Source organism: Vidua chalybeata, chromosome 7, assembly GCF_026979565.1.
Source record: "Vidua chalybeata isolate OUT-0048 chromosome 7, bVidCha1 merged haplotype, whole genome shotgun sequence".
Lineage (NCBI taxonomy): Eukaryota > Metazoa > Chordata > Aves > Passeriformes > Viduidae > Vidua > Vidua chalybeata.
This window is the reverse complement of record NC_071536.1, coordinates 18,411,717-18,432,750: the sequence shown is the minus strand read 5'-3', so window position 1 is coordinate 18,432,750 and position 21,034 is coordinate 18,411,717. Positions and strand designations below refer to the sequence as shown.

The following is a 21,034-nucleotide window of genomic DNA, read 5'->3' as shown; positions in this document are numbered from 1 at the left end:
TGCTGCATCTCCAATTTGTTCAGCAGAAGTTCACACACTCCTTTACAACCCACTACAACTGTGTTTGCTACAACTAATTAGTACTGCATCTGAAAAATAGTGCATGCCCTATGCTCAGGTGTCCTTTTGAAAGGTACAAATCTTTATGTACAATTTCTGATTTATGTGACCATTTTATACATATATAGACCACTTGATTTAATCAGAAAAGCTGCCTAATCAGAATCTCTCTAAGGTGGTTGCCATGGCTGCTGCTCAGTGTCATTCAGGTAGCATTCACAAAGCTTCCATCTTTTGTGTGTTTCAGTCCTCCAGCCAGAAACATCATTCAGTCCCTGTTTAGAGAGGATGTACACTTCACTAGACAGTTTAGCAGCATTTTGTGTTGTTCTGTCCTTCTCTGAAGTATTTATTTTGGGCATTTATTGCATTTAGTTATCCCTTTTTATCTTCTCTCTATAGCCCTGGCCAGAGAACTGTAGATGACTTAGAATTTATATATGAAGAACTTCTCCACATTAAGGCCTTATCTCACCTTTCTACTACAGTAAGTAATTTTAAAAAATATAACTCATCACCAAAAGGGAGGCTCAATTTTTACTTCTGTTTTTATTAACTTCTAATTAAAGTTAGAGAGCCTGTAACCATTTTCATTTATACTTCCCATGCAAAGAATTTATTCCATCTGTGAGAATCACTGAAGCACTGTGCAGGTGTAGGTTGTCTATTTCGTATCAGATATAATTCTCTCCAAGTATTTCTGCACAGCCCTGTTCTCCCTCACTTGGCATGGGTGCCACTGTCTGGGTTTCTGTTCATGTGTAAATGAAAGTACTGGTACTACTGAATTTTGTAGAATTGATTTCTTTAAGGAGTCTTGTCTTGAACCAGTCAGGAGGAGGAATAACACTGTGAAGAAAGGTGCACTGTGCAGGGCTTGCTGGTTGGAGTTTGGTCATTGAGTGAAAGAAAGCTCATCAGACACTTTCTCCCTGAAGTGGTCAAGAACAGCACAGAGAACAAGATAAATGGAATGGACAGGAGAGTGCATCTGTTTTAAGTCTCACCATACACTGTGCAGACAACTGGAACAAGCTAAATAGCACTTTACTTGGTAACAATAAGATGTGGATGCTTTCAGAAAAAGGAAACCAGTCAGAAAATAGATCCATATTTGACAATACTTTCTTCAGAATCTCTTGTTATTTTCAGTCATTCTCAGTTAGCTTGGCCAGATGCAGCTAATTATGAAACTGCATTACAGAAAGATAGTACTCCATGCAAACATAAAAAAACCTGAACTATGTTTTTTAAAATAAAATAGACATTCGGAGTTGATATCTGAATTACATTGGTGTTAAGGAAACTTCCCAGTTTGACCATTTGTGAGACTCTGGCAGTCACACTCCCAACACCAGAGACTGTCACTGCTGCGGCTGGAGCCCCTTCACAGGGGACAGCTCCAGTGACCTGGCAGGTCCAGCTGGACTCCTGCACATCCCCCATTCACACAGCCAGACCAGGTTTCCTCACTGCTTCCACCCCAGGTTTCCCATAGCAGAGCCTTGTATGTCTTGCTCCAGAAAGCAATTTATTCACAGTGTAGTGACACAGAAACAACTCAAGCTGGTGCCTCCAAGGAGGGATCCCCGATAAAGGAACCCTTGGACTTTTATCCCCTCACCATCCAAGCATTCGCAAGTCTCACCCTTCTTGCCATGTCCTGTGCTTCTGGTGTGTCTCCCAGTGTCTTTTCACCTGGCTGGTGCCACTTGTGCAGTTTGCCATGACAAAGGTTGGCAGTCCATGGCCTCTTGTCTGTCTGGGCTCCCACACAGAGCGCAGTCTGCAGACAAACTGCACCTTGCAAACCAAGGTACCTGCAGAGTTACCTGCACTAGTATTCCTCAATGTGGGAACAGACATCCAAAAGCCTTAAAAATTCCTGGAATGTAGAGAAAAGAGTAATTAAAGAAAGACCACTGTAAGATCCAGAAATGATCCTTTGAATGTTAAACAAAAGAAACTACCCAGGATAGATATTGAGACGGAGTGAAGAAAATTCTCCATGCTGCGGACATAACCCAGAACAAAATATTTGAAACACAGAATATTTTCAGCTCAGAAGAAAATCAGACTTGAGGTCAGATACCACAGCAAGTACCATATGGAACAAGTATGGCAAGTGATACAAACTGCAAAAAATACGTGGCATTTTGAAGTTTAGATGATTCCATGGTTTTAGTAAGAATCAGGAAATGCCAGTTTATTATGTGCATCATGAACTAAAGCAGAAGACAGAAATTAAGACTAGCTTAGAGGAAATCTTCAGAGGAACAACAGACAGTATCGCTTCTATGAACCAGAAGATTAATGACCAATCAACTTGAAAGGAAATGGAATGTTTAATTTATTTTAAGTAAGGCATAATTCCTAAAGTAATAAGTTTTCTTGATATGCCACAAGCAGTAGAAAGTAAAATCGATAAAACTCAAGTCTTATGGTGGTGAACTAATTCCTGCTAGAGAAGCCTGTGAAGTTAATGTAAGAATGGAGAGCAATTATATAACACAGTGTTAAAAACAAGTCAAACCTTGGGCTTTATCAAGTGGATTCATTCACAGAAAAGGCCAATGACTGAATCAACTGAGAAGACATCTGAGGACATAAATGGATAGGAATGCTCTCTGCTATGTGCAGAACAGTGCTAATGGGATTGTATTTCCTGGCCTTATGAAAGTACCATTGCCTTTGAACAGAAGTTATAAAGGAGTTTGGTGAGCTAAGTGTTACAGAAATTGCAGGCCTCTGAATGTGTTCGCTGGTCAGTGCACTTTAAGAAACCCATCCAAGCACCTCTATTTATCTCTCTTTTTCTCCAGGCTCCAAAAAGGGAGTACTTCCCCTGATTGTCAGGAAGGAGTTCTAGGAGAGGTGGCTGATGTAGTATGTTTGTACTTGGTGCCTGAGCACCAGGGTTGGGTGGGTGCCTTTAAGTACATCAGTGCCCAAATTTTTCCACCCATTTTAGGAGATGCAGCCATCAGATTCTCATTTGGATTGTGTCCAGAATTTGAGATGTCCTTCCCAACTCTTTCTTCATGGTCTAATTTTCTTTTTTTTAAATTTAAACAAATGAGACAGTGGTGTGAAAATACTACTAGTAAATAGATGTTGAAGCCTGCTAAATCTGTATTTAGCATGGTTAAGTTACATGGTAGTACCTCTGAAAAATGGCTTGTCACCAGCTGACATTCTCCAAATAAATGAATCCAGAGCTTGGAAATTGGCCTCTAAGTTCTTGGAGACTTGTGGTTGCATGAAGAGAAACATAAAACACAGAAGGACTCGGGATCATACAAGATTCCCAGTGCTGCTGCTATTTTGTGGCAGTAACACAGTGTTTACAGTGACAAAAAGCAGTTGTAAGCAGTGTCTCACTAGAGACAACTGCCCAGTCATCAGAGCTAATCACACCAAGGGCAAAACAAACCCAGCAAGGAGCTGGCTGACACCAAGGGCAGCATCACATTCTCCAGTTCCTGGAAGAGGTACTCAGCTGGATGCTTTGCCTGGGAAGCTGTCAGGCAGAGAGGGGACTCAGCAAGTCCAGATGGCTGTGCTTCACAGCTTGACACAGCGGAAGCACAGACCTACGTCAGTCTGAACCAGATTCCTCAGGAGAGAACAGGAATAATTACTCCATGGAGTAATTGATGATCACTGGCTATCTTCTGTAGCAGGTTAACTATTACCATTTGAAACTTCCTGTCTTGTTAATCATTTCACATGTGTGTGTACAAAGAAAGATGTGGAGACCCATATCTTAAAGATGCCCTTGTCTGAGCCATGTGGAGCCAGGAAATGTAGCTCTGTAAAGCCAATCAATAGGAATTAGGAGATCAAGTGAAGCAGACCAATAACTGATCAATGATGCAGAGGGAAGGAAAGTGCAACGGGGCTATATCATGTGACCTCATCACCAGCAGGAATGAGATACATATAATAACTATAATTTCTCTTTCTATTTTAAGGTAAAACGGGAATTAGCAGGTGTCCTCATTTTTGAGTCACATCCCAAAGCAGGAACAGTCTGTAAGTAAATGGAGTTCTGTCAGATCTCTTTCTCACCTGTGCTATGAATATTTAAATTCCTAATGTTTAAATGACAAGTGCAAAACTTGGATGCATTCTTCAAACTTGATTGTCTCTTCATGTTTAAAACCTAGGGTAGTAAGTGTTAGCTTAGTTTGTTGCCAGATGCAGGAACAATACCAAAATTAATTCTGTATCTGTGGTTGAGTGTATGTATCACTTACAATTTGGGTGTGTTTTTATCTAGAATTTTTAGTTTGACCAATCTCTATTTAAAATGTATTTTAATATAATCCTGTATAAAAAAAATCTTCCTGCACAAAAGAAAGGATTTTAAATGGTAGATTACTCAGACGTATTAATACTGAGACATTTTAGCAAATGAATAGTAAATTCACGGTCACTAGAGAACTGGGTTAGAACATGGTGCTACTAGTGGGAGCCACCTGTATACTAATAAGTAATTGATAACCTTACATATTGATAAAGTAGTAGTTGGAACTGTCATAGAAAAGAAAAGCAACTTTCACATCAGTATAATAAAATAACTACTATATGGGTATGAATTGTTTTCCTAAATTCTGAAGGCAATTGCTTTTAAAATCATGCCCTTTCATAAGGTAGACATTTTTATGACTGTAGAGTTACCTTGAATTTTATTGGGTGAAGAATCTGGCCCTTTTATATTTTGAATAACTATATTCTAACCATAAAATCTTTTCTCTCTTGTAGTATTTAATCAGGGAGAAGAAGGTACTTCTTGGTACATTATCCTAAAGGGATCAGTAAACGTAGTCATTTATGGCAAGGTATTTTTTTCAGAAGCTATTTTATATGATTGTTATTATTGAAATTGTAAGAGTAAACTTTGAAGGAATGCAGTTTAATTTAGAGCAAAATTGTTTTGTCTGACAAAACAAATAGATTGTAATTTTATTAAGAAATGATCCAGTGGTTTCACTGATTATACTTCCAGTACATTGCTCTATAATTTTGGGATATATTACACAGTTTCTGACTATAATCCATCAGAGTTCCGTCAGTATCTTTAGGACAAAGTAATTTACTGGAATTTGGTGGATTGCCAGGCTTCTCTCTCATGGGGGTTTTGCCCCATCCCTTTACTACCATGTTGTCATGCATTTGGATGACTAACTGTTCTCATGCATGTCTGACAAAAGTACTGTTTTGTGACTGGTGGTTCTCAGGGTGGATGAAGCTCTTCCAAATTTATGCCAGCTATTAATTTTAGTTAAGCCATAGACCAGAAAGCATCTTTATTAAATTTCCTGTTTATGAGAGAGATTTTTCAAGACAAAAAAGGAGATCTTGGTGCACAGGAATCCCTTGAGTTTTTAAAAACCCTACTTCTCATTGATTTCTCATTCAGTGACCCGACAATCCTCCATTTGAAAACAAAGCATTTCACCAAAATCCAGCACAAGGGCCCTAGTGCTAAGTCTGTTCCTAAGTAACACATATTTAGCCATGTTTTTTACATCACTGGGTGGGCCAGATCCTCTCTTACCGTGAATTGGAGGAAACAGAGCGCTGCTGATGTGCAACAGCTGGAGATGGGTTGTTCTGTGTTACTTCTGCAAACCTGATTTTATTTTTTAGGGTGTCTGTAAATAAAAAAACAAAATAGTCGACAACTTTCAGTCTTCAGCAGGCTGAGAAGAGTCCTTCAAGCTGAATGCAATTTCAGAGAACAAGCTGATTCTTTTCTGTTCTTGCCTCTCTTTAGTAATAGTAATAACCAGCTATCAAGTATTGTTTCCTAGTCATTATTTTGGCTGTTGATTTCCTGCCAAATAGATTTATTTTGGTGTTTGATTGTGAAGTCCAGTGTTTGTACAAGGACTTTCAATAGAATCCAGAGTAATGATGGGTTTCTGCATGTAAATGTTTTGCTCTGTGCAGGGTGTGGTATGTACTCTACACGAAGGAGATGATTTTGGCAAGTTAGCACTTGTGAATGATGCTCCCAGAGCAGCATCCATTGTTCTGCGGGAGGACAACTGCCACTTCTTGAGAGTAGATAAGGAGGACTTCAACAGGATCCTTAGGGTAAGAGTGGGAAGGGCTGCCCTCAGTGTGATATCAGAACTTTTAAGTTTTTCTAGAGACTGTAATTTCCATGAATATAGTAATATTAATAAACTTGTTTGTAGTATGCCTAATTGTGGAACAGAGATGGACAGTCTGGAAGGTCACATAAAGAATATGTTAATTACCTTTCCTCTTTCAGTTCCCAGCTCAAACATGAAAATATGAACAAATGGAATCTTTTGTCTCTCACATTCTATAAATCTAGCATTCGCCCTGCTCAGTTTTTCCATATGCTGCTCAGGATTTCTTGGTGATACTCCATCCAAATATTGAAAAAACAAGATCACCTCTACTCCCACATAGATCAGTGTCAGATACATTAAATTCAAGAGTTTCAAGGCAGAATCTAGTGGCAAATGGCATAAGTTACAGATGTCTTTATCAGAGAACTCTAGAAAGATATTCCCAGACTAATTTTACAGTCATTAATTTTGGGGTAAATGTGTTCCAAAGTCCAATTGTAATTTTGTAAATTCAGGCTGTTTGTGGTCACTCATAGTAGAGGAAGTCAAAACTAGCATAAAACTGGTCCAGAAAGGGTACTCCACTAGAAAAATGACTTGTGGTTACTGTACAGGAGGGAATGAGGATCCCTTTGGGAGTAAGGCTGGGTTGGCTGTGGAGACTTACAACTGATTAGGCTTTGGTCTATAATTCAAAGAATATCCAAGTCCATGGTCTTACTAATTTTTACCTGTGTTTTTTGAATGCACACTATACTTAACTTTTTTCTTTTTCTACTCTGAGTGATCTGGTAGTAGAAAATGAACAGTTTACTGAGCTAAGACTTCCTATTCTTAAATGCTATTTTCTTTTTATTATTATTATTTTATTTTAAAGAAAAGTCAGATTGTAGAAAATAGTGTTTGTATATACGTGGGGATAAAGATTACATTATATATGGCAAGCTGTGGAGAGACTGTTTTCCAGCAAACTTTTTTTTAATTTGACATCTCCATAAAATGGAGATTTTTAATATAGTTCTTGCTCTAGTCTCTCCCACAGTTCTCTGCTTCTTGCCTCAGTGCCAGTGTTTCATTTTTGATTCTGCCTGTGAGGAAAACAGAATAAAGACAGATAAATACAGAGGGAAAGAACCAACACCAGTATCTTGTGTTTGAAAGTCATGCAGTTTGTTAGAGAAACTAATCAAGTGCAGTCACATTTATTGAAAGTAACTTGTCTTGCAGGATGTGGAAGCAAATACAGTAAGACTCAAAGAACATGACCAAGATGTCTTGGTGTTGGAGAAGATCCCAGCAGGAAACAGAATTTCTAATCAAGGAAATTCACAGCCGCAGCACAAGTATGTTTTCATTCAGTAGTGCAAATGTCAGACAATTATTAACCTTTTAACATGGTACTATTATCCAAACAATAGCTTATTCCCTTTCGGTGGAAGACTGCAGTGCAGATAAAGGTTTTCTTTTTTAGTCATCAGCACATGCCCCATACTCATATATCCATTTCTAGCAGCACACCAGCTCTATGTCTTTACACAATAATTCCCTGAAGATCTCAGTGTAAATACTTACCTCAAGAAATAGCTTCCAAATAGACTAAGCATGGAGATTGATGAAACTCTATTAATCTGAGTTACTGTGTAAAAGATGTGAGGAAAATACATTGTTTTATTGTTAAGTACCGATATTTTTATTTTGTATTTTGTGCTCTAGATGCTAAGAAGAGTTTGCTATGCACAATTTATATACAATAAAAGATCTCATGCAATGAAAGTTGCAGAGCTTATCTTACAGAATAGTTTAGCACTGTAATAACAATATTAACTATATTTTCCTTTCTTACTGAAAGGGACAAAGTACAATTCTGTTTGGATACTACTGTGATAAGAGTAGAGTGAGGCTATTATCATTCTGAACCTTGGTAAAACCTCTAAAGGCTTTGTAAATGTGTTATTTGCAAATGGATACACAATTTTCTTCAGAAGCATTCAAACAATTTCAACAAGTTTTGAATCCTTTACCCTGAACCTCACTTTCTCTCAAAAAAGAGCTAATTTATTGTGCAATACTTTGGGTACAGTTATTATCTCATCTGGATTTTCATATACTTATTTTATCTGCAAGACTGAATGCAAAGATTTATAAAGATCTGTGAAGGTTGCATAAGCCATTCCTTGCATTTTATATACACATTTCACATTTTTCTGGAACTTGTATTTCATTTTTCACTTGATCTATTAAAACATCTAGAAGAACAATCTATGCTACCAGGTAACCATGTACTCTTACAGAAATTTTTCTTTGCCCAGATGAGGGGAACTTGACTGTAGCCAGTGGATTTGCATCAGCAACTGCAATGCACAGCAACTTGGTTATAGTTTTAAATCCATTTTCTTGGGTCTGAGATATTTTTCATGCTTCCAAAAGTGAAAGTTCCATTTGAACATTTTGAAACACTGCCTTCCTTGCAAACTCTTTGCACCAGTGTTACTTGTATTATTTAACTTTTTTTTTTTTTTCAGATTTTGATTAAAATAGCCAGAGGTATTTATGGTAAACGGTTAAGTTAGGCCTTACATACAGGAATATTTTCAAGTAAAGCTCAGAATTTCATTTCTGTAAATATTTTACTCATTGGTCAAGTTTTGGGTACTATAAATGTGCCAGCAAGGGAGCTTTTGCTGATAACTATGACCAGGAGACATAACAAAAGAGGAAGTTACCCTGAAGGTTCACAGTCTGCTTTTCACCAGTTGGATTACTTTGTTAATACTGTGTTGGCAGTGTCTTTATGTTTAAAGTCTTCAAAGTGAGTTCACTAGGTTTGAGGATGACAGTTCTTTTCTTAGGAAATGTAATAAGTGGCTACATTTATGTTTGAGAAACCAAACCAAAATTGGCAATGTTTCTTGATTTCCAGAATGTGTTACTGGAATGTGTTAGTTGAGTGCTCAGAACTTTTGAAAATGACTGCCCGAAAGAGAAGCTTATCAGGCACCTCTTCTCAGGAAAGAACTAATTTTCTCATCTTGGCCTTGGGGGAAGCTTCATTTTGGGAGCAGATCCTTTTGGTTACAGTCTGGATTCCAGTGCCTCCTCTATGGAGGAGACAGAGCTCCTACTCAGCTCCCTGAGCTGTGCTTTCAAACAGTGACAGTTTCGCTTGGGAGGACTGGCTCTGAAGTTATCACTCCCAAGATCTGACTCTTTATGGGTGATCACATCATGCAGGATGAATTCAGCAGCCCTGCAAGTCACTTCACTGTTCATTTTCACTTTCATATTCAGAGTACAGCAACCTGTGATTTCTCTGCTTCACTCACTTAGATACTTGGTTAGTATCTCTGTGAGAATGTGCACTGGCTTAACAAGTGTTTGTGTTCTTGGGACATCAATACAGTTCTTCCAAAGAGGTTGGCAGGTAAAAGAACTGTGACGGTCAGTGCTCAAAGTGAGGAGGAGCTCCCAGGAGCTCAGCTCCACCACTTATTTCTCAGCAGGAGCAGAGTATCTTCACTTCTCAGGGTTTTTTCCTTTCTTTTTTTTTTTTTTTTCTTTTATTTTTTTAAAGTTTCATACTTTATCAGTTGAATTCCAAAAAAAAAAAAAAAAAAAAAAAAAAAAGAAAGAAAATAAAAGAGAGAAAGAAAAAAAGATGCAAAGATTGAAAGAATGGAGGATGGAGGGAAATATTAAAAATTCTGATCTGTGGGAAAAGAGAAAAAAAAATGACAGGACAAGTTTTCCAATATCATACGATATTCTGCTGGTACTTAAAATCTTGCCAGTGTTTTTGCATGAAGCAGAAAAACCTGACTGTTGCACTAGTTCCCTCACCTCACTAAACTAATTCCAGGAAATGGTACAATCCTCAGTTTATCGACTTGAAACACTTACTTCAGCTATGCAAGGCGTTGCACATATTTGAAAATACAATGTGCTGTTTCATTATCTGCCCCCACCTTCCCAGACCAACCTGTGTCAGTGATGCTGAAGGAAATTGTTTCCTTGTTCTGACACTGATACACACTAATTCTTACTTCATGCTCATAGTGAGCCTGTTAAGACCTTTTAATGACTGCAAGTTGCTGTTGTTACTGAGATATTTATTCTCAGTGGAGGAGCATTTCTGCTTGTACTTCTCTGAGTTTGGACAGTTGCAGCTCTGGTGATTGTGGTGTGATTGTGGTGGTGTTATACTGAAGTACTTCTGTGGGGAGGGGGCTGTTTCTCATCCCTGGGCAGAGTGGAGAATGTTACTGCTCCTAGGTTTATGGGGGAGAAGCCAGCAAAGATTGTGAGTGGTTTTGTCCTAAGCACACAGAGATTCTGGCCAGAGCAGGTGTTTGGCACACAGTAGCACAGCAGTCCTGATCCTCTTACTGGTACACAATTATTTCTTGATTAGCTCTTTTGGCTATGAGATGCTAACTGCTCCTTTCCCTCCCTCAGGTATATTGTGATGTCAGGAACCCCAGAGAAGATTTTAGAGCACTTTCTAGAAACTATGCGCCTTGAAGCAACTTTAAATGAAGCAACAGGTATCTACACAGCAGAAGCTGTTTTATCATTACCCCATAAGCTGGATTTGCTGTAATGGATTTCACTGCTTTGAAAAGCCCCTACCTGTAGTGGTGGTTTTTCCCAGAACTGTCTGCTGCTCTGAAACAACCCCAAGAGAATTAAGGAAATCCAGAATTAAAAAGAGCAATCCACTTTTCCAAGCCTGCTCTATTGTATTTGTACTTGAAGGTCATAGTAGAACAGCAAAATCCTCCAAGGTGCCAGACCAGCAGTTACGACTTTAATTAGGCACAACCATAAGGCCTGGACAGAGCACCCCGTTAGTAATGGTACTTCCTGTTCTGGAGGTCACTTTTATACTGTGAAATAGCTTGATACCTCCAGACATTACATTGTGCTAGTATAAGTATTCTCAAATCTTCACATCACATTTGAAGTATCACAATTTAAACGTTGTATTTGTGATATTTTCCCATATGCAGGGAAAAAAGAATTGTTACTCAAAGGAGAACTTGGCACAGCATAGGCCAAGTCCCAAGAATGCAGATTGCTGCATCTGCACTTAATGGGCTGCTTTTCATTAGTGTAAAGAGAACAGAGAATTTACATCTAGGGATATATATATTTGCAGATGTACATTTTAGTAAGTATTTTAATTTTTTAAGAGTCAGACACAAAAAATCCTCATAATTGTGATAAAGTAATGCATAGACATATATTAAGCTATGTAGCATTGCTTTTGCAAGTTCTTTTGCACTATAGATGTCTGCTAAGTATATATTCAAAAGTGTTCTTAAATCCAGTTAATCTGTTATTGACCTCATAGTATTGGAGAAACCTGTATAGTGGTCCACAAATGCTGCAATTAGTGAAAAATTACAGAAATCCTTTTAAAGTGTATGCTTTCACTACATTAAAACAGAAATAAAAGAGATCCTTTTCATAGATACCTGTTTACTAGATTTGCAAGCAGAATATTGTTCTTCAGGCTTGCAGCCATATAATCGCAAGTTTGCCATCCGCAGTATACATGTATTATATATTTTTCAAAATAAACCCAGAAATTTCATGGACCATTTACCTCTTTTAGGCATTCTACTCACTGCTAGGAAATCAGCAAATAATGAAATTATTTGCATTCTCCTGTGTAGGATATACTAAGTGTGCTGCCTGGTATTGTAACTCCTAAAGCCAAATGTTACAGCTCATTTTAAGTACCCAGGTGTGAAAGGCCTAATTCTTCCTTGCATAGAACTCCACACTTGTAGAGAAGTATATCCAAATACTTCACTTCAGCACAGATGTGGGGCCTTTTGTTGTGCCAGATTTCTCTTTGACACTGACCAATGCCTGTTAACAATAAAATTCATGCAATAAAATTCATGCAGACAAGACTAAAAGATGAATATTTTAGCTCATATTTGTTCATTACCCTTTTTTGTACCTAATGCCTACAAAGAAAGTGCAAAAAGACCACTTTATTATCTGCAGAGGGCTAATAAGATAGTTCAGGTGAAAGAAAACTCATCCTTGACACCCCCAAGCTGTCTGCAGAGGCTTAATTGACTGTTTTCTTTCTTTTTTTCTTTCACAGATTCTGTTTTAAATGATTTTATTATGATGCACTGTGTTTTTATGCCAAATAGTCAGCTCTGCCCAGCCTTGATGGCACAATATCCTTTTGTAAGAGAAAAGTTAAGTCTCTTTAGCCATTATACCTATCAGTGATGGAAATGAAGCTTCCCTCTCTCAAGAAGTACATCACATTCCATGGAGGCTGTGCCTTGTGAGTGGATCAGTGCCTCACTAGCAGCTGTCCATAGCTCAACAACTCTAAAATGGAGTTGTATAACCCATGATGAGATACAGTACAGACCATGAAAACTCTGTATTTCCTGTGCAAATTGTTATGCTAGTGGATTATTGTTCCAAGGGAAATAAATGTATTGTCTCTCCACCAAATAAGTGAAATTACATAAAAGTTTGGGTTACTCTTCCTATATCCTTCCTGTCTTTCTTGGGTTTTGCTGAACTACAGCATCCACATTTTAACAGAGATAGTCAGGTCTTAGTGATTTCAGTGGTCCACTTTACAGATTGCATGCTGTGAACTGCCTCTAGCAAGAGGCTGCCTGAACTTATAGACTAATGGGTAAGTAGTTCCTAGGCACTGTCATAATTGTTATGAAAAAGTAGTAATAATCTGTAATAATAGTCTATAGGAAATGCAAACAAACTGCAAGAAACTTCAATTGGATGTGAATACTAGGAGATGTAATCTTAATAGTGGAGAGCATTGAGAGCTGGGGGTGATTCTTGTACTCTGCATGTTTCACAGGAATCTGTGAAATGTCCATCTGTCAATTACTGGCAGATTATTTAGTTTGAGGAGCTGTTGGATGTAGAGAGTTTTCCTTGTGCACAGTGACTTGAAGCTATCAAGTGACTGGGAACATTAAATAAACATATAATGTTTTCTGTTTTATAGAATTCTGACAGGGGTATAATAACTTCAGTTCCCTATTTATTTGTTTCAAATTGCAATGGTGTGAAAGTGCTTTCCTTCAAGCTCAGTGGGGCGAGTGACATCTGGGAAAGCTCACCTCCTGAAACCACAAAATAGAGCATTGTGTTCTTGTCTGGCAAGCTTGAGAATCCATTTGTGTTACTCCTAGTGAGGACAGTAATTGTTTTGAAAACCTTTGGACCCATGAAACTGGTCTGTAGAAGATTGTTCGCACACCTGAAACAAACATATTTTCCAAAATCACATTGTTTTGGATATCAAAAGTATTATGAAATGCTGTTGCTGACAGCATTGAGAGGGGAAGAAAGGGCAGCACTTTTAATGTTTGGGGGTTTTTGTCCTGATTCACTTAGCTCATATTATTCAGTCAGTCCATTTGAGATTCTGGCTTCTCTATCCTCAGTTATAATTGAACGCCTCTATCCAACAACTAGGAAAATCAGGCCCATAAGCAAAATGTACCTCATTTTTTGCAGGGGAAAAGCTTTTCTGGTAATCAAAGTTAAGGATAATCACACTTAAGGTTAAATATTCACTTGTGATGAAATCTGTTCTGGGGAGGATGGAGACCATTGTCTTCAGTGGGTCATGGCAAGCATCATGTTAATTCTTTTCATAGAGGAGCTGGAAGTAACTGGTATCCTACTGCTTTAGTGTTAGCTTTCCTGGAGCTGAATTATTATTTATTTGGTCCATTCTGAATATGGAAAAGCTAACTGTGCTTTGTTGATTGTACCATTGAAATTTATTGTTAGAGTTGAAAGGTTCCTAACAAAGCTCATCTTTTTGGAGCAAAATCACGCTACGAAAGTGTTCGCCAGTGCTGTGAGACTAAGGAGAGATTAGTTATGCTCAGTGAGGAAACTAAAACAGAAAAAGAAGAAAAGTTGATTCAGTGGGTGACTTTTTGCTTCAGCTCCCAATTTTGAATCAAAACAAGTCTATTTTCCTGCACCCACTTAAGATAATATTTTAGCTGTCAGCATGCAAGTATGAGTAGAGCTAGACCACTGAAGTGCTTTCAAGCATAGTAGAGGTATAAATTATTTGGGTTTTCACTTCTTTTACAGCAGTCATTTGTAAGTTATTTTAATCCTAAAAGGAATGGACAGGTGCACCACTTTGTCCAAGTAACATTATTGCTTGCTGTGGACTTCATGCTTATACTGTGCTGTCCTTCAGCATACCAAGTCTTTTTGAGTCATTAAAGAATATAGATTCTGCAATATGAAAAAAATCACTTCTGTTTTATAGGGAAGCAAAGCATGCTCCCCTGTCCTGGATCAGGGTATAAGTCCTGTGTGTTGAATCAAGGCCCCTTTTTCTCCCTCTTCTTCACAGAATAGAAATGGACAAACTCTCAGAGCTACAGCTTGTCAGAGGGAGGCAGGAGAAGGCCTGAAAGAGCACCTGAAATAGAGCAGTAACTCCAAAAGTGCACTTGGGGTTAGTGCAAGTGTGCAAGTATGTGTGCAGGGGTGTACCTTTAAAGGACCACTGTCTAAATACTTAAAAAGTATAAACTCCTCTTTTGCTCTCTGTAGATGATAGTTCTTCAGCACATTTCTCCTTTACCATCGTGCCACCAAAACGTTTGCATTCTGTTGTTGCAATGATCTTGCACAGCTCCTGATATAGCTGCATCTTCCTATACAGGGAAGAACAGCCTTCAGAATTACTTCAATTTCTTAGCATATGCTAGGGAAAATAAGAAATATATGTATATATTGAGCTCTAACCATATTGGTAGATATGGCTGATAAATTTTGCAATTATCTGACACTTGTTGCAAGTACATATCACAGTTTATTTCTGATTGCAGTCTGTAGTGAAGCTGCATCCTGAAGATCACATAAAAATGTGAGAATACTTAATTGAATTTCCCTGTGATAATGTTAATAAAAGAGAAATCAATGTAAATGAGCAGTAAAAATACAGAAAAATTACTAGTGCCTGTGGTGAGTCAGTTAATAAGAAAGTAAAAATACATTAAATAATTATAGTGTTTGAAAGGTAAATATGGCATGAGAAAAATGACTCAGTAGAATATTAAACTTGCTCCCCAAGACATTGGAGCACAAAACTTACAATGAATTATTTACTTCTTATGACCTTATTACTTACTTTCTGCCTTAATTATACTGTCATGTTCAGTTCTCTACTAATTTTAAACCTTTCCAAATGAAATTAAAATGCAGATTTCTGAAGGTTTGTCAGTCAAATGAGCGCCCCAGTAACCCTGGTAGAATGTCAAATCTCTACAGGGGCTTTAGGCCGCAGGATCATTTCACAGTGTGATTTAATAGGTACTGTTCCCCATTGCATTTTATTAATAGTATTATTAGAGAATTTTTTCTAAATTAGAAGCTTAGAAAAAATATATTATATAATTTGTATTCATCATTAATATTTTTATTTTCTAATTAGTATTTTATAATATTTTGGTACAGCAACTGAAAGTGCATCTTGAAAGGATGCAGAGGTGCTGGACATGGCTGTGAGGGAGAGTGTCAGTATTTTAATGTTACACATTACTACGGAATTGGGAATAGCATTAGTCATGGCAGTCCAGAATCAGAATTCCAGTAACTGGGAAGCAAAGTTGAAGATGTAACTGGACTCATTCGGTGCTTACTTGCCACTCAGCTGTCAGCTTATTTGAACAGTTGAAATATATATTGTTAACATTTTTCAATGAGAAGTAGACACACAAATTATTGTATCCTGTTTATTCTGGAGGTACTTCATTATCACACATGTTAAAGGCTCAAATTATCTCAATTTATTACCCATTGTGCCTTTATTTTTTTTCTTGTTTTTTTTCCTTGCACTAAATGTTGCTTTTGGCCTTTAAGCTATTTGTCTATTTTTGTAATGTTGACACTTTGTCTTTAAAAAGGTCAATAAAATGTTTCCAATTTTTTCCTATTGTTCATCACAAAATAACTTTCACAAAGTATTGTGTCCAAAATACGCTTTATTTGACATATTGTAAATGTCTGATTTCCTCATAACAATGAAGCTACTACAAAATGTATTATTTTACCCTGTGTTTCTATAGTCAGTTTAGGCTGTAAATGTCAAAGTCCCCCTCCCTTAATGGGACTGAGGTTCATTTTGAGTTACAATAATTTGTAAAAACAAAAGGAATAACACTGGTGGTTCATTCTGGTAGTCTTCCTCACGAATAGAAAATTGGAATTGTTAATAAATACAAAGTGACATTTTTCTTTTTCTTCAACTGTTTCCAAAGAGGAACAAGGAGAAATATCCTTCTTCAGTCTCCATGGCTAATGCTCTTTGTTGTTCAAAGTGTCCTTTCTGTTCTGTTCCCCTACAGCAACCATCTCTGTGGTAGAACTGTGATCCTTCCTGTGCTCTTCAGAAAATTTATTGTCATTTTACTTTTTAGTATGAACATGAAAAGTTTGCAAATTGTTATGCCAGTGGATGTCAGAATTTAGAAATATATATTGGAAAGTTGTGTTTGAGCACCCTGAAAGTGGTTTGTTGGAAGTCAGTTGCTCATGAATTCATGGTGGGTTTGATATTTTCAATCACTGAATGTTTTCCTTGACACTGGAGCACCTATCATGCCCAGCCTTCTCAGGGTACAGAGCAGGAGAAAATGGATTATGCCCTCAACAATAAAAGGCGAGTCATTCGACTGGTTCTGCAGTGGGCTGCTTTATATGGAGATTTACTGCAAGAAGATGAAGCAGCAATGGCCTTTTTGGAGGTATAAAGGAATCATTGTATCACTGAAGTGAAAGAGATCATTTCAAAGTGCAAAGTTTATTTCAGTTTACGATGTTTTGTCAGGTTTAGCTGCAGACAGTAAAGGCAACACAACAGTGTTTGAACCATTGCTAGCCTCTGGACCTCAGAAAATAGAGTTGCAGATCCCTTTCAAAGCACTGTATGGGTAGCTTGTGTTAGAGCAATAGCTGAATTTGCTTTTTCTAGTATTTTCTTCTGAATAGTTATGGGGCTTTACAGGTTGAACTGAAGGGCTGTTTATGGCTGCCTAAGGTGTGCCAGGAAGGAGCTGGAGGGCTGCCACTCTACAGAACCAAAATTCCTTTCCATTTGAATAAAAACTGTACTGCAGCTGCTGGAACTTAAGATTTGACTTCAGAACCCTTGTAAATTCTTTGTGGTAGCTGCCATATCCTTGGATTTCTAAGATAAGAATGCACTGCCAATGTCATGTTAAATGATTGGGATTGCCAATCTTATTATATATGGTGTTTATGGAACAGAATCCCATATGTTACTGGCTGAATGAAAGTTCTTGTCCTAAAGAGCTTAAAATTGAATCTAAGATTTAGCAGAGGGGAATAGAGAGGGGCTTCAAGAGTGGTAGGCACTCCACAAACCCACATGGGAAAGCTTTTCAAGCTTTGGAGATGACATAGTCTTTCATTAGTCCAGATTGTTCTTTAACAATCACCAGTTGCAAGCACAGAGATCTTTCTTTGGGACAGTTTTATGTAGATATAACTGGAAGAGGTTTGAGGAGGGTTTAAAAGCGGGTGATACTGTAGTGGATTAGAGTAGTAGCTGAGAGTCAGTGACTCAGGAGCAAATCAAGCACTAAAGGCTACAACAGCAATGAACTAAAAAACCTATCATGCTAGATTATTTGTGGATTTTTTAGTCTTTATCCTTGACAGTGTGAAAATGCAGGTTTTATACAGGCAGCCGGTGGTTACAGAGTGAGCTAAGGAGTCTCATCAGGCTCCCCCTCTGCATGTATAACTCTTATTTTAAATCAGCTGGAGATAAACAAGTAGAAGTAATAGAGGGTTGGCCCCAGCATGTGTTCCTCTATGCAGATTATCATTCTTTATAATCATTGAGCTATCAGATGTCATCTCATAATCCTGTCTCCCGAGTACTGCTCATTTACCCCTATAGTTATTTAAAGACTATTCTCTATCATTTACAGGAATTTTATGTATCTGTATCAGATGATACTAGAATGATTGCAGCACTAAAGGAGCAACTTCCAGAGCTAGAGAAAATTGTAAAGCAAATGTAAGCATAGTTTTTGCTTCTTTCCTTCCCCTGCCCTTTTTTTCAGTAAATTGATGAAGAAAATTTATTGGTTATATCTATTAAAAAGCCATTTTGTGAATGACACTCAGTTATATGAAATTGAAAGTTTGCATGCAGGCTTATTTGAATTCATGTCTATGGCCCTCTTTTCCACATCATTCTTGCAAGCACTATACCCTCACTGAGAGATTGACAGAAGCTTATTTCATGCTTACATGAACTTTGTATAATATTTTTTCTGCCTTGGTCATAGATTAACTGTGGTATCATCTAGTCTTTTCATATATAACTAAGATTATATTGATATGCTAGTTTGACAAGTGGTCCATGTTCTACAGGTGATTTTGTACACAAACTCTTCCAGACAATATTTCATTTTATATTCTATGCTTTACCTTTTTATAGTTCTGAAGAACCTAAAGCACCACAAAAGAAGGTAAGAGAATTTGTTTGTTCATTTTCTCAAGTAAAATCTTAAGCACAGCAAATTTGCACATCTTTGCTTTAGTAATCATGGATATATTAAAAAAAACACATTGAGAGATAGCTTTTAACATTGTCAAATTTTGCATTGCTACTCTTTTACCTGCCATTGATCAGAGATGTATGGTAGTTCATGTGTCCCACATGTTTGTTCTTTAATTAATGTGAATCTCAATGATTCATTTTCAGCACAAAGTTCTTCTGCAGCTGTTCAACACAAGTGATGACAGAGCACAGAAACGCCAGCCTATCAGGGGCAGTGATGAAGGTGAGTTTCTCTTCTGCTAAGTTTCCTTGAGCCACTGACATCTATATAAATTTGTCTGTCTCAAAAAAAGGTCTAAAAATAAATGAAAGAACCTACCTAGAATTTTGAAGCCTGGCCTGAAACAAACTCTCTTTGCTTTTGCTAGCCCACTCTGTTGTTGATTTGAGGTGTTCCTGGTCTTTTCCCTTAGCTACTTGTGCTGTCAAACACTGCTTCCTCAGAGGAAGATGTAAAAACCTTTAAAATAAGGAATGACCAAGGGAAGAACCAATAAGACACTGTACTGCAGGTAATGGCAGTGCAATAAAGAGTGGAAGCTGAAGGTCATGTTTGAGCCTCTGTCTTACCTTTGTAGTTTGAGCTAACATGTACAGTTGTTCTTTGCAAGGTAGGAGTGGAGCAGATAATCATGCCATGGACCATGGATTTAGAATCTGACAATCTAGGCACACAGTGTAAAAACCAAAATCTGCTGGTTTGCCCTATTGCTGTTGTTTGATTCTGTGAAGAGATTAAGGTATAATTTACATCAGTGCATCAGAATGTCATTTTCAGATGACTGATAAGATACTCTTAATGGTTGCTTTGTGGAACTTTGTCACCTAAAACAGCTGCTTCTTCAACACACTTGATATTAAAGGATAGCTCTTGCTAATGAACAGCAGTAAAAACAAGGTAACAAAATTCAAGGTGATGTAGCTGAGAAAGCTGGTGGCATAAATCACACCATTAAAAGAACCATGCTAAAAGCTGGAACTAACTATGTATGAACAGCAGACATCCTGCCAGTCATGCAGCTTCTGCTGTCCATAGCAGTGTTTCTAGGCCTACAAAGAGGGGAAACAGTTCCTGCTGCCAATACTACCCCTTGTGTCTATCCAGACAGGCAATAACTGCTCTTTTCATATGGCTGCACCTTTCTCATTCATAGGACAGGCACTGTCCTGAACATTGAAAATCCAAAATCCAAAACTCTGGGAAATCAGAGATTTCTGTACTTGAAATTGTAGAGCATCTGAGGAATTGAAGAAACAATAAATCACTATGTAGTGATTTATTGTTTCTTTGTTTCATTTTGTGAGAAGTGGTTACTGAAGTTGAAGTAATTTGTATGGTAAATGAGTGTTTTTTGACATGTGGAATAAAGTGTGCAATGTTTTTTTCTTTAGTTCTGTTTAAGGTATACTGCATAGACCAAACCTACACCACTATCCGTGTGCCAGTGTCTTCTTCTGTAAAGGAAGTGATCAGTGCAGTTGCAGACAAGCTGGGCTCTGGAGAAGGCCTCATCATAGTAAAGATGAGTTCAGGAGGAGGTACTGTACTTACATCATCTTAAACACTCCTCAGTTATGGTGAAGCAGAATTTTTGGAGGGATTGAAAGACCAGTTCAGTCAAGGTTTTATACCCATGTGCATGTTCAGCTCCCACAAGTCCTAATGAGAGGCAAGTCCTTCCTCTGCTGCAGGCACAGACTGCAGCTCACATGGGAGACAGGACCAGTGGAGAAGCTTGTGTATCTGCATGTTACAGAGCACAGCTACCCCAATTTTCCTTCACTATTAGACTTGTAAGAGTTTTTTCACCACAGAAATAGGAGGCAAGCGTGGATAAATTCATACTAGACTCAGGAATCAGTAATGTCAGAAAACACTGCAGTGCCAGCATTCTGGTGGTGGTTACTATCATTTTGGCTGCTCTGTCCATGCAAACCATTGAAGAGCAACTTAGTGCCAAACACACAGACCTAGTGTTTGCAGAGGGTCAGGGATCAGGCCCCCCTCTAGGCTGTGGAAATGTGAGAGTCACTGGAGGGTGAATTCTGCTGGGGAATTGGTATTGCTCAAGTGCTTTGGTTGAGTATGACTATGTGGAGACACACAGAGGTAATGAGAGCTGTGTTGGAAGGCATTTTTGCAAACAGTGGAGCCTGCCAAAAATGGCTCACTTCCTGAGAACTGACACCAGGCAGCTTTACTTATTGCAGTTGAAGCAATTTT

The 21,034-nt window shown here is 37.9% G+C and overlaps 1 protein-coding gene across 2 annotated transcripts in view; it reads left to right on the top strand.

Annotated features, from left to right (window-relative positions):
• The window catches only part of RAPGEF4 (Rap guanine nucleotide exchange factor 4), a 147,669-nt gene that overhangs the window by 101,710 nt on the left and 24,925 nt on the right, over positions 1–21,034 (top strand). For both annotated transcript variants that reach the window (XM_053947078.1, XM_053947079.1), the window contains 12 exons: positions 463–547; positions 4,035–4,095; positions 4,828–4,904; positions 6,019–6,165; positions 7,398–7,513; positions 10,623–10,711; positions 12,289–12,367; positions 16,810–16,960; positions 18,173–18,261; positions 18,688–18,718; positions 18,955–19,033; positions 20,203–20,349. In XM_053947078.1, coding sequence (XP_053803053.1) covers positions 463–547; positions 4,035–4,095; positions 4,828–4,904; positions 6,019–6,165; positions 7,398–7,513; positions 10,623–10,711; positions 12,289–12,367; positions 16,810–16,960; positions 18,173–18,261; positions 18,688–18,718; positions 18,955–19,033; positions 20,203–20,349 — 1,151 coding nt within the window. The remainder of the gene's footprint in view (positions 1–462; positions 548–4,034; positions 4,096–4,827; positions 4,905–6,018; positions 6,166–7,397; positions 7,514–10,622; positions 10,712–12,288; positions 12,368–16,809; positions 16,961–18,172; positions 18,262–18,687; positions 18,719–18,954; positions 19,034–20,202; positions 20,350–21,034) is intronic.